This window comes from Primulina tabacum, chromosome 18 (genome assembly GCF_025594145.1).
Source record: "Primulina tabacum isolate GXHZ01 chromosome 18, ASM2559414v2, whole genome shotgun sequence".
Taxonomy (NCBI): domain Eukaryota; kingdom Viridiplantae; phylum Streptophyta; class Magnoliopsida; order Lamiales; family Gesneriaceae; genus Primulina; species Primulina tabacum.
Window position 1 is genome coordinate 5738935 of NC_134567.1, and position 12932 is coordinate 5751866.

The 12932-nt window shown below is 32.7% G+C and overlaps 2 protein-coding genes across 2 annotated transcripts; one reads left to right on the forward strand and one right to left on the reverse strand.

The window, feature by feature from the left end:
• Positions 1-5723: 5723 nt before the first annotated feature.
• LOC142533918 (uncharacterized) lies at positions 5724-7993 on the reverse strand. The gene is made up of 3 exons (XM_075640852.1): positions 7617-7993; positions 7024-7100; positions 5724-5999 (listed from the first exon to the last, which is right to left on the reverse strand). The coding sequence occupies exons 1-3, from the start codon at positions 7834-7836 to the stop codon at positions 5913-5915; spliced, it is 384 nt and encodes a 127-aa protein (XP_075496967.1). The 5' UTR covers positions 7837-7993; the 3' UTR covers positions 5724-5912.
• A 3698-nt stretch (positions 7994-11691) lies between these two features.
• On the forward strand, positions 11692-12565 carry LOC142532268 (uncharacterized). Its single transcript, XM_075638586.1, has 2 exons — positions 11692-11784; positions 11864-12565. Exons 1-2 carry the CDS (start codon positions 11692-11694, stop codon positions 12563-12565), a joined length of 795 nt encoding a protein of 264 aa, XP_075494701.1.
• The last annotated feature ends 367 nt before the right edge of the window (positions 12566-12932 follow it).

Consider the following 12932-nt stretch of genomic DNA (forward strand, 5'->3'; position numbering starts at 1 on the left):
CATCATTAGAGAGGGTTATTTATTACCTACTTAATGAAAGACATTATCTGACCAGTTCAAGACATTCAATAGTTTGCACCACTTCAAAGTTAACTTATCCCTACATCAGTCCTGAAAATGATCTGGAAAGGAAAGATCATTTATCTTACAAAGGTCTGAGGATAAAAGCAGTTGCCATAAACGGTGACTCTGCAGCAACTCTTCAAAGCACGAGACTCAAGGCAATATCAGTAAAGAGAACATTTAATGCATATCTGAAGAACATTAAATGCAGTTGCAGCTGATAGTGACACAGCTTCTCTATGTTACAAGTTAACGTTACCCAATCCTTTCGACCGTTGGAATAATCGCCTACATTAACAGAGATTGAAGTGTGCAAGAACACACACAATACGTTATCAATTTCACAACAATGAAATCATCACAAGCTTGCATACTTCAAAGATTCAGAGCGCACTGAAAAGTCTACACACTTCATCTCTCTTAAGCAAGAACTGAACAGAAAGAAATCTGATCATTCAAGGATCATCTCCGTACTACCAAAATCAATTTTTTTACTTATATCAGTAACCTTTCAATTATTTTTTTAAGTTGTGGTGTCTGGTGAACCGAGTGTTCTTAAAATCCAGAATTATAAAGTGATCACTAAGAGTTCTAAAACAGGCAGTGTAATAAGTCCTGATTGGAGTGGGCTGTTATAAAGAGTTTTTGTAAAGTATGAATACCACAAATAAATATCAATGAAACATCATCATCATCTCATATCATTAATCTCATCAACAACTTACTTAAACTAGATCAAACAAGAGCAAGTAATACAAACACATCAAACACAAACGAACACTTAATTTGTGCCTGTTCAAGTGTACACAAGACTCAATCGAGCATTCTCAGCTATGCTCTGATACCATACCGTGTGGGGCCCTTAACTCCTAATTATTCTTACAATGCAATTTGATTAGTTTTAATTAAGTACAGCGGAAAACAAATAAAAATTTTCTTTACAATGAGCCCAAGAGGTGTCAATTATAATTATAATACTAAAATAATATATCATATCACATCATAAAATATGCTCACACATAATCAAAATCAACAACATACAACAACTCATATCCTTGGGACATGCCTTGTTATATAGATACATATATATACTGAGATAAACTACTAAACATTAACTCAACTGTGACTCCATCCAAAAGTACCATCTCCGGTCTCCTGATATCGTGGAGTACCTCCCATTGTCCACACACAAAAACAACAACAGCCCCTCTTGGGGGTGAGCTAAAGCTCTGTATAGAACAACCATAATATATACAACAAATATCTATACAATGATATATGATATGCAATACATGTATGTCGTGGAGATATCAGGTCAAATTCCCATCCACTGAGAATGTAAAAGAATCAATCGAATCGCTATCAAATCAATGCTCGAGCTGTCACACCGGCCTCAGTCAAAGATAAGGGAATCTCTGTATGATACCGTTGACAAAGCGCCATCAAATCACAAATCTCAACCAATCATCGGGGCCACTGAATGACTATGTTTTAAGGGCCACATAATGCCAAACATAGCATCATGTTCACAAACCCTGGAATCAAATCCAATCATATCAAGATATCCAAGGATCATAGCTCAACGTACATGTCATGTATCGATGTATGAATAAAATGATGTGTGTTAACAAAATATTTATTTTATTCATCGATATTTCAATCATAATGTTATGTATGCCACATCAATTCAGCAAATAAGGTATATAGACACATATTCTCAAGTCAATCAATCAAACATATATCATATGACACAGATACCTGTCGAATGTTACTCGTTGACAACATACCTCAATTCTTCGTTGCCAAGTCACTGTAGATCTATCCAATATTAGGATTTCAATATAGATAATCAATCTACATCATCAACATATTCATTTCAATCAATGAATTCATTTAAAATCAACGTTTCAAGTTTCAAAATCCTTTGAAACTTTGAAAATTCATATAACATTGAAATCTTGATATAATTCAATTCTATCTTTGAAAGTTAGTTTCTTGTCTGTTATTCTGTCGCATATATTGAAATCAAATTCAAATACATGCTATTCCAGCGATTCAAGAAATAACAGTGATGAAAGTTACCTCAAAAGAACGTTCTCAACGCGAGGATTTCAAATATATAATTTGTTTTGAGTTTCCAAAACGTTTCGAAATAAATTTGAATGATAGAATTTGATTTCTAACTTTGTCTTTCGAAATTTGTAGGGGAAATGAAAGAAACATAATATCGAAACCAAGCTTATCAACCTTAAATTGTGTGCAATCAGACGGTACTGTGCTGAGGCGATAAAGTAATGTCGCGCTAGTGCGTCGAGTTCTGTCCCCAGAAATTTTATCGTGCCGCGCTGGGGCAGACAAGAATTGGCACCCTATCGCGCCATGCTCTGTCCGAAACACTAAGTTTCAAATTTGCACAAGTGGTCAACATGAAAGTTGTAGATCTATGTCTTAGCTTTCATTTGCCACTAACCTCACTCGATTTGGATTTTTGACGCGAGAGTTATACTAATTCTCCCAAAATGTGTCAGTTCAGGAACTTCGATCCACGTGATACACTTCGGGATGATTTTGCCCTTATTTCCAAATGGATTTGGACAAAGCTCAAAATTTGAAAGTTTTAATACTATGTATGAGATTTCTAATGAAATTGGTTTCATTTCATTTGAACTAATACTCAGATAATTATGCTGAAAACCGTAACATGTGTCATTTCTCTATTGCGGTTCAGCGTACTTCTTAAACCCAATCAATTACTAATACAATCAACAACATCTTTTATCACTTTCGTTGTCAATTATATAATTCATACATTTAATAACATAACAAATTCATGAAATATCGATAATCAAATATGATTTACGATAATAAGATACGAGGTCCTTACACATATTATATGATTAAAGGCCTGATTGCATGATTAACTGATTAGATGACATGATTTCATGAGAATTGAAGATATTATCCGAATATTCGATAATAGGCGGGAGAAAAAAGACCGATGATGACCAATATAAAATAATTATTTTTCAATAAATATTTCCAAGGCTTATTAACATGATCAAATATGATTAAATTTTTCTAAAAATGATAGAGTTCAAATTATTTTACGAGACGAGCTCGATTTTATCCGGGAAGTCGGTTTTGATCAAACAAGAGATTTTTAAAAGATCAAAATCATTATTTTTGAAAACTAATTTTTATAAACATTTATTTTTCAACTAAATAGGTGTCATTGAGCCTAATTTACCCATGTTGAGTAGGCCTAATTGCTCCTAAACCCTAAGGCCCAAAATCTAAGCTCATTAACATGCAAATTAAAATCTATAAAATAGAAACCTAGGGCTTCGAAGCCTCTATCAGCCTGAAAACACACACACACTACACACACAATTTTCGAAAATAAGAAGGAGGAGAAATCAAGGAGTCTTCGTCGCCCGTTCATCCTTCTTCGCACCCCACGCCAACGATCGTATAGTCGAGCGTTCTAAAACACAAAGGCATGTTTCTAAATTCTCTTGACACATCATTCAATCCATATTATGCATGTTTTATATATTTTTGCATGAAAAATTTTAGAGTTTGAATTGTTTATCGTCATGACGATTATTTTCAAAATTTTGATGATTTTACGCTCGTTTAGAAAAATTATGATTCCTAAGGACACGCTGCCATTAGGAGGTTTCTAAGGGATGAGAAAAAAGTCGTAAGGGGTGCAAAATACATGCTGGAACCAAGCTTGGCACGGGAGGCAACCCACCTAGGGTTTTCGAGGGTTTATTTAAGGGAGAAGGCTCGGCTTGGTTCATGGCTGCATGCGGCTCGGCCAGGGCTTGGGTAGAGGCCATGCTGGATTTAGTTCAGTGCTAAGAAGAGTCCTAGCATGACTAGGACTCTTGTACAGCCGGTAGGGTAAGAGCCCACGCGTGCAAGGACTCTTCCCATGCACGTGTAGGGGTGGATTCAGAAGGACGGTGCGTGGCTTGGTTGTGGGGGCTAAGCTGGTCCAGTAGGGTCTAGTGAGGATGGTCAAGGGTCGGGATAGGGGCTGGTTCAGCATGGCTCATGGTGGCTCGATAGGTTGAGGGTCGTGATTCAAAGGAAAAAGGGAGTAGGGCTCGGGGTCGTGCGTACGGACTCCTCGCGTGAGCTGGGGGCTCGAGCGTGGCCTAGGGGAAGCCTAGGAGGGTCAGGGCTAGGTGTGGTCCACGGTGGCTCGAGGGTGGCTCGGGTTTAGGGGGAGCCGTGGCTTGGTAGTTAGGCTACGGTTCGAATAGGCTAAGGAATACGTAAGTGGTTCGAACCATGGTCCATGTGGATCGGTTCATTGTTCACGATGGTATATTAGGTATAAAAAGATTATGTTTAAAATTTGAGAAGAAAATATTTAAGTTTGAATTAATTCGGGAATTAAATGCTTTACGAATTATTAATTAAAGAATTAAATCAAAAAGCTCGAGTTTACGTCAAATAAAAATATTAAAAATTAAATTTAAACTTAAATGATTATTTGGGATAGTCCCAAGTCAATAAAAGTGAGAAAAAGTCAAAATTGAAAAATATTAAGTCCAAGGGCAAAACAATCATTTTACACTGGATAGTACGAAATGAGTTGGCAGTGTCCCGAGGGATCATAACGCGTGCTAAATGATATTTTATAATGTTTATGATGAAAATATGAGATTTTATCGTTTATGGTAAAGCTGTGTAATTTTTACTGTTAAAAATGCTATTATACAAATGTGTAAAGGACACGATATTTTATGATTTAAAAAAAGAAAATATTTTGAGTATGTGAATTGTCTGTGACATAAAAGATATGATATATAATTTTTGAGAATATCGTGATGGAGAAGGCCCTTGAGGGAGCCCGTTTACGGGAGAAAGACAAAGAGGGAGCCCAACGATCGTATTTCTATTTTACGTCGGTGCCTCGTCGCCATGCGCAATGGTGAGCTAAGACTGATTAGTCGAACAGAGGATAAAGGCTAGTCACTTTCAATGATCAAACTTGACCCAAAAGGATAATGAGTGAAAACTTTGCGATTTACGATTTATTTTTGCTTACAAGTTTATTTTAATAAAAGTATGATTTTAATGCATGAGACTGTATATGTATTTTTTGTTACTCCTGTTTAGAACGTGCGGAGTCATTAGACTCACTAGGTTTGAATGTTGCAGGTGATAATGATATTCAAGAAGGTGCTGACGTTTGAGCGGATCGAGTCCGTTAGTACACTCCCGAGGGATTTTATTTTTCGCATTAGCTTGATAGTTAAAAGATTTAAAGATTTTTGTTAATAAATTTATTAGAGATTTTTATGCTTTATTTTGAATTTAGTTTTATCATGTTAAAGGCTGAAGTCGAATGTTAATTGACGATTTAGAGAATTTTATTCAGTTGAGATTTTAAATGTTAAATTATTTCGAGTTATGGAAATGTTAAGTTATTTTAAATGGTGAATTTCTAAAGTATGTATGCAAAAAAAAATTATTAGGTTTCAAAATTAAAAAATAGCGGACGTTTCAATTTTTCTACGGTTCAATATAATTAAAAAAAAAAACTATATTTTATCATACATGTGATGGACAATATAATAACACTTATATTTTATATTAGCAAGAGTACATTTTTATCCATTACAGTTGCTTAATTATAAAAATACACCATAAACTAATTTAAAAAATATTTTAAACTCTATAATCTCATACACGTAAAATTACATTAGCAAGAGTACATTTTTATTCGTTACAATACATATAAAAATACACCATAAACTAATTGACAAATACATATTAAAACTCCATTATAACAATAATAATAGTTAATCACAGTTGATAATAATATTTTGTTAATTTGGTCTTCCGAGGGGAACATCAAGATGGTCTTTATCATCTTTATCTTTATTATCGCTCCATTTCTGAAATTGTGGGACCACCTGTAACACGTGGCAACATGTGATTAGTCCATATAATTGATGTATATACAGTGTTAGTTAATGTTAAACATGCTTGAATATCTCATTTGAATAAGTATTTTTATAACACAATTTCACCGATCTTTATCCTGTAAAACGGATCAATCCTATTAACAATAAAAAATAAAAAAAATCATATATTACCAAAATAAGATATTTGACCCACAAAATTGATCTGTGAGACCGACCCACTAAAGTTTTTATCTTTTTTTTTAAAACAAAATCATAATGCAGCCTAAATTATTTAAATTTATAATAACAATTGCGTGATATACTCTTTGAGAGAGAGAAAGCTAAATATTATGAGGGAGAGAAAACTATACATACTTAAAATGACAATATAATTAAAAATTTTACTTATCAGTAGGGGGATTTGATCCCCTAAATAGTTAAAGACATTGAGTCTTTAATTTGAAGGTTGGGTTTGAGTATATTAAAGGACAGATCAGCCATTATAGATATTTATCGACAATTTTCGATACTACGTAAGCGTTTTCGGGTGTGACATCATCGCTTCTGCGGAACATGAGTAACAAAATTGGGTAACTTATAAGATCACTTAAAACACCAATAAAAAAACATAAACAAACTTAGAGAAGAAATTTGACAATTTTTTCCGAATTTGGTTTTAGTCATTGGTTTATTTGGCATATTCAAGTGTGGATTTTCGTCAAGTGCTAATAAAATGCCATACATTGGTTAAATAACTCCAAAATTTCCTGGCATGATGCTTCACATTGTTAATATATCCAATGACGTCAACTTCTAGCAAAAAAATTGGAATAAAAATGAACTACATTATTGGAATAATACAAATTTTGATTATTCAGAGGTCAAAAATCATATAGACCATTTAAAAATTTTCCTTAATATGTATGATATCATGAATCGAACCATTTTTCAAAAGTAAAAAAGATAATTTAATGTTACAGAAAATCAACCTTACGTGTGTGACATATTATTGCAGATATGTAGTGAGACAAACCTGATCTTGTGAAGAAATATGGGCCGATAGTAATTTGGATTTCTTCTCTGTCTTTTTCCCACTGGACTCAACAATATCTACAACCGAATATACAAACATGATAATATTATTTATCATGACAAATTAAACATATATATATATCATGGGTTTTTAATAAATAATTTCTTATATAACATCTTATTAAAAGAATTTTCCATTTTATATTTGGATATTCAATTAATTTATATAAATATCTCACTAATCATCGTTAACTTTTTCATGTAAACATATAATACAAATTACAGATACAATTAATTAAAAATTAAATTTAGAAGGACGAAAGAAAGAGATTCGGGTGGGTAACTAAAAATAATATCAAGGTGTCTTAATTTTGTATTATATATTTACCTGAATAATTTTTTGTTTAAAATGATTAATTGTATATATATATATATAAATAACACAAATCAAGCCCAAAAAAAAAAATTAATAAACAAAAGGAAAAGGAAATCAAAACCATTGAAGTTGTTTTTAATATGCCTTTGAATGAAAAAAAAAAAAAAAAAAAAAAAAAAGCCTCTCGAACAATTCAATCGCACGTGAAATCGATATACCTGAAGTGGAATGTCTTCTCCTTCTTTCTCTGACCAAATCCTCGGTCGACTCCAAGCTGTCCGGCAAATAGCGATCGAGGCGTGGGTTATAACGACTGTTACTCTCGAACATTGTTCGGACAAAGGTGTCCTCCATGGAATTCAGGAAATGCACATGCCTCTCATTTGTCCAATGCGACTTGTTCCAATCCATCGCTTTCTTGTTATTGTTTTCCGACATCGACCGCCGATGGAACTTCCGTACGTGCCGCCGAGGTGGTGGTGGTTTCCGGTGGGTCAAGAGTTTTCGATGGTTAATACATAGATGGCTAATACAAGATGGTAAGATTCGAGTGTTCCCTGGCTTTATAGGATGATTTGAAGGTGGCGGTTGCCTTTGTCAACAATTTCATCCTATTCTCCATATGTTGATATTTATTCGTGAAACTACTGTTCGTGTCCACTCTCTCTTTTAGCGCGTGCTGTTTTTATAAACAATTTTTTTAAAAAAACTTTATTCAAAGAAAAACGTATTAATCACTATTTACGTTCAAACTTTAATATCAAGCTTTAATAATTATGCAAGAACTCAAGTTTATATATTTATTTAGTTTCAATTATCTTTATATATAAATGTCGCAATCTGTCGTATCGTAGACTATGAGTGCTACAACCAGAAAATATATTTTTCTCATCTATATTATCTGAATTATAAAATTTCAGATTTTTACACTAATTAAATAATATTATTATTTTAACATAAAAATTAATAAAATTATCGCATTTTACAACAAAAAAATGAAAAAAAAGTATTCTATATTAGTATTTAATTTATTACATTGATCATGTATCAAGATATTAATATTAAGTAAAATTATTACGAAAGTGGGCAAAAATATCTAACTAGTGGCGCGTATGGGTACCAGCTACTACTAGCGCAAGTAGGCCAATTGAAGCAGAGGTGAAAATATCTTACTAGTACATGAAAAGATATTTTGTTCATAGTGTGTGACAGATTGAATAATTATTCCTTACACAACAATATGATTATTATTAAATCCAATCATAATAATTTTTTTAAAAAAAATATCCGAACCTTTTTCTATAAAGAAGATAGTGATGTTATCCATTTAGGATTATTTGATATTTTTGTGTTGTGGTTACCTAAATGACCTCGTTGTTTGCCTTATTTTCCAAGACAATTCAAATTGTACGTGAGTCAAGTTCTCTCGGATTGTCTTTTACTTTGATTTGAAATCCCAAAAATCATTGGATTCCATGGATTTCGTATTTTTATGGGTTTTACATTATACATTAATGATGTAATCTCATGTCTTTTTTACTATATTAGAGGAAATTGGAAACGAGAAACTTGTTTTCTCTAATTTTTAGGTATTGAAAGTCGTTTTGCTTTATTTTCATTTAGTTTTGGTCATATTAGTTTTATTTTGAGTAATATGATTTTAATTCTCATTATATGTGACATGTAAGAAAAAATCTTTGCCGAAAAAATCATATTCGATGGATTTATTAGAAAAAACCAAAAAAAATCCAAATTACTGAATTTTAACAAATTTTTTAACTAAATTACAAACAAACCAACTTATGAAATTAAAATTGAAAAATTCCGACTATATTAGGCCTATCTCCAACCCATAAATCTGTTTTGGTGCAGTTTCTGCACCAAAATAGTGCAGTTTCTGCACCAAATATAACATTCATCTCCAGCCCATTTACTTCAAATCTTACACTAAAAAGTATATTCCTAGAATATTCTTTTTGTTTACTATTTATTTATAAATTTAACAATATAATTATAATTAATGTTAACATTAGTATTATAATTATAATTTTATTTTTATTAATAGCTAAATTTATTTATTTGATTCTTATATATATTAACTCTAATATTTATAATACGAATTAATACAAATGCTTCATTATTAAACTTGACATAATTTTAATACAGATAATTTATTTTTAGAACTTAATATGAATCCAAATTCAAACATCTGAACAACTATATTCCTCCCACAAATGATCAACTAAAGCATTTCGTAGTGCATAGTGAGCATCTTTGTCTTTTATTCTTTTATATCGAGCGAGAAATTCTTGAAATCTGATATTCTCATCGACAACTATTTCTACATCCGGAGTTGGTGCTTCTCTCATATTTTCAATGGGTGCGCTAAGGTCACGTTCATCTTCGATAATCATATTATGCATTATAATACATGCTGTCATTATATCATGTAAATGATGTTTCTTCCAAGCACGTGCTGGAGATGCCACAATCGCAAATCGAGATTGGAGAACACCAAATGCACGCTCCACGTCTTTTCTACAGGATTCTTGTTTCATTGCAAAATATTTATTTTTTGGACCGCGTGGATCGTGGATAGATTGTACAATAGTTGACCATTTAGGATAAATTCCATCAGCCAAGTAATATCCTGTATCATATTCTTTTGCTCCAATTGTATAATGAGCTCGAGGGGCAATACCTTGTGCGATATTGGAAAATAGATTGGACGATCCCAAAACATTTATGTCATTATTGGATCCGGGCATACCAAAATATGCATGCCAGATCCAAAGGTAGTAGTCAGCTACTGCTTCTAAAATTATTGTTGGAGAACCACTACGACTTGCATATTGACTCGCCCAAGCCGTTGGACAATTTTTCCACTTCCAATGCATGCAATCAAGACTTCCCAACATTCCAGGGAATCCGCATTGTTTACCAATATAAAGTAACCTGGCAACATCATGGGCAGTAGGAGATCTCAAGTATCGCTCAGCAAAAACTTCCACCACGGCTCGACAAAAGCGTTGCATGCATTGAATTGCAGTGGACTCTCCAATTTTGATATATTCATCCGTAGCATCCGCAGGTAATGCATAAGCAAAAATTCGCAAAGCAGCAGTTGTTTTTTGAATAGTCGATAGCCCGAGATGCCCCACACTATCACTTCTTTGTGTGAAGTAAATATCATGATTCTTTACTTCATCAACTATACGAAGAAAAAGATTTCGAGACATTCGAAATCTCCGTCGGAACATTGCTTCGTTATATCTTGGGTTATCGGCAAAGTAATCGTTGAACAGATTACTGTCGGCAATTTCCCGATCACGGTGAATTACTATATGACCTGGTATTGAACCTCCGTGTGTGACTTCTTGCTCTTGGTGGATAATGTAGGTAGCAACCAACTGTTGATCTTGTGCTACAATATTCAATATTGCATTTCGTGTATTATCCAAATTCTCAAAATCATCCATCCAATTAATAGGTGTTTCATCTTCATTATCAGACAATGAAGATGAACTAGAGGATGATGCGTTAAATTGGAAATGAGAATTCATTTTCAAGTTTGTGAGAGAGTTGGATATTGCGTCGCATTATATAATAATTTATCAAAAAATATCACCGTTGGATGAGATTGCCTTATCAGTATTATGACCGTTGGATGAGATTACATCTAATCTTGCCCGTTGGATGAGATTACAATCTTATCATCATCTTGACCGTTGGATGAGATTGCCTTATCTACAATCTGGCCGTTGGATTGGATTGTGCTATCTACAACCTTATCAGTATTATGATCGTTGGATGAGATTACATCTGATCTTGCCCATTGGATGAGATTAAAATCTTATCATCATCTTGACCGTTGGATGAGATTGCCTTATCTACAATCTGGCCGTTGGATTGGATTGTGCTATCTACAACCTTATCAGTATTATGACCGTTGGATGAGATTACATCTGATCTTGCCCGTTGGATAAGATTGCAATCTTATCTTTTTTCTACTATAAGTAAAATATATCCGATTCATGAGATCATCACATCTTTAATTTTCATTCCAATCAAATCTTTATTCCAAGCAATTCAATGGCTTCAAATTCTAGAACTGCTTCATACAATTTCGAAGAAGACAGAGTCTTATGTCATATGTATCTTGATATATCCCAAAATCCTATAATAGGTATCAATCAATCCAAAGATCAGTTTTGGACTCGTATCGAAGAAGCTTACAATATCAGCAAACCAAACAATCTACAAGTACGTAACAAAAGATCATTGCAGTGTCGCATGAGAAATATACTCCGTGAAGTTGGAAAACTAAGGGGATGCATTCGTCAAATTGAAACTCTCCGCCCAAGTGGCGCATCAGAAGAGGATATTGTAAGTATTTCTTATTCAACTATTTATTAAATTACAAGTTTAATTTCTTATAAGATAATAGTTGGATATTTTCGTACAGTTAAATCGAGCAAAAAATTTGTTCATGCAAGATGCTGATTTTAGTAAAGGCTTCAAATATGATCATGTGTGGTATATTATGAAAGATATGGAGAAATTCTCGAGTGACATCAATCCAATGAGCGCACCAGCAAGAATGCATGTCACAAGTTTGGACTCGTCACAGTCAGATAGCCAAACACCAAATACTCCAATATCAGGTTCTCCTGGATTACCTCCGTTTTCAATTAATTTAAGTAGTGATGAAAATGCAGGCGGCACTTCATCCCAGCGACCTCTTAGTGTTAAAAAATCTAAACTAAAGAAAAAAAGGGACGACAATGTGTTGGAATTGATATCTACAATGAAAGAAGGGCATCGCGATCTTATAAATGTATTACAAAAAGGATCCACTGAACTTCAACAAAGTTATGAGATGAAACTCCTAGCATTGCAAAATGAGCAGCTCAAATTAGCAAATCAACAAAAAAAAATTGAAACTAGACAACAACAAATAGCATTAGCAACCCTTCAAGAGGAGAATAAAGTTTTGTACATGGATCTAAGCACGATAGATGATCCTGAAATGCGCGAAATTGTTCCAAAGGAACGAGCCAAAATTTTGAAAAAAAGAAATGAAGAACATGGACAACACGAAAATGACACATTTGGGAAATATTTTGGTGATTTTGGAGGATCGAGATCTAATTTAGGAGATTATTGATCATCTACATTGTTTGTCATTTTAATGTTTTTATTCGCATTGTTATCTTTGTAATTTTCAATTATGTATTATCTTCGAATTTGTATTCCAATTATGTAGTATCTTTGTATTTTGTATTTTGTATTTCAATTGGGTATTGTAATTTTAATTTCAAAATTTTGCTGTTGGTTTTTCTGATAATTTATCAATTATATATTTACGAGAGTTCAAAATGTCAAAAATAATAAAAAACTTGAAATATTTTTATAAATTTTTTAATATAATTATAATTAAATTTTTTGTGTTTTAATTTTTATTATGAATTATATAATATTATTATTAAAAATATTTAATATATATTTATATTAATTAAAAAACAATAAAAAAA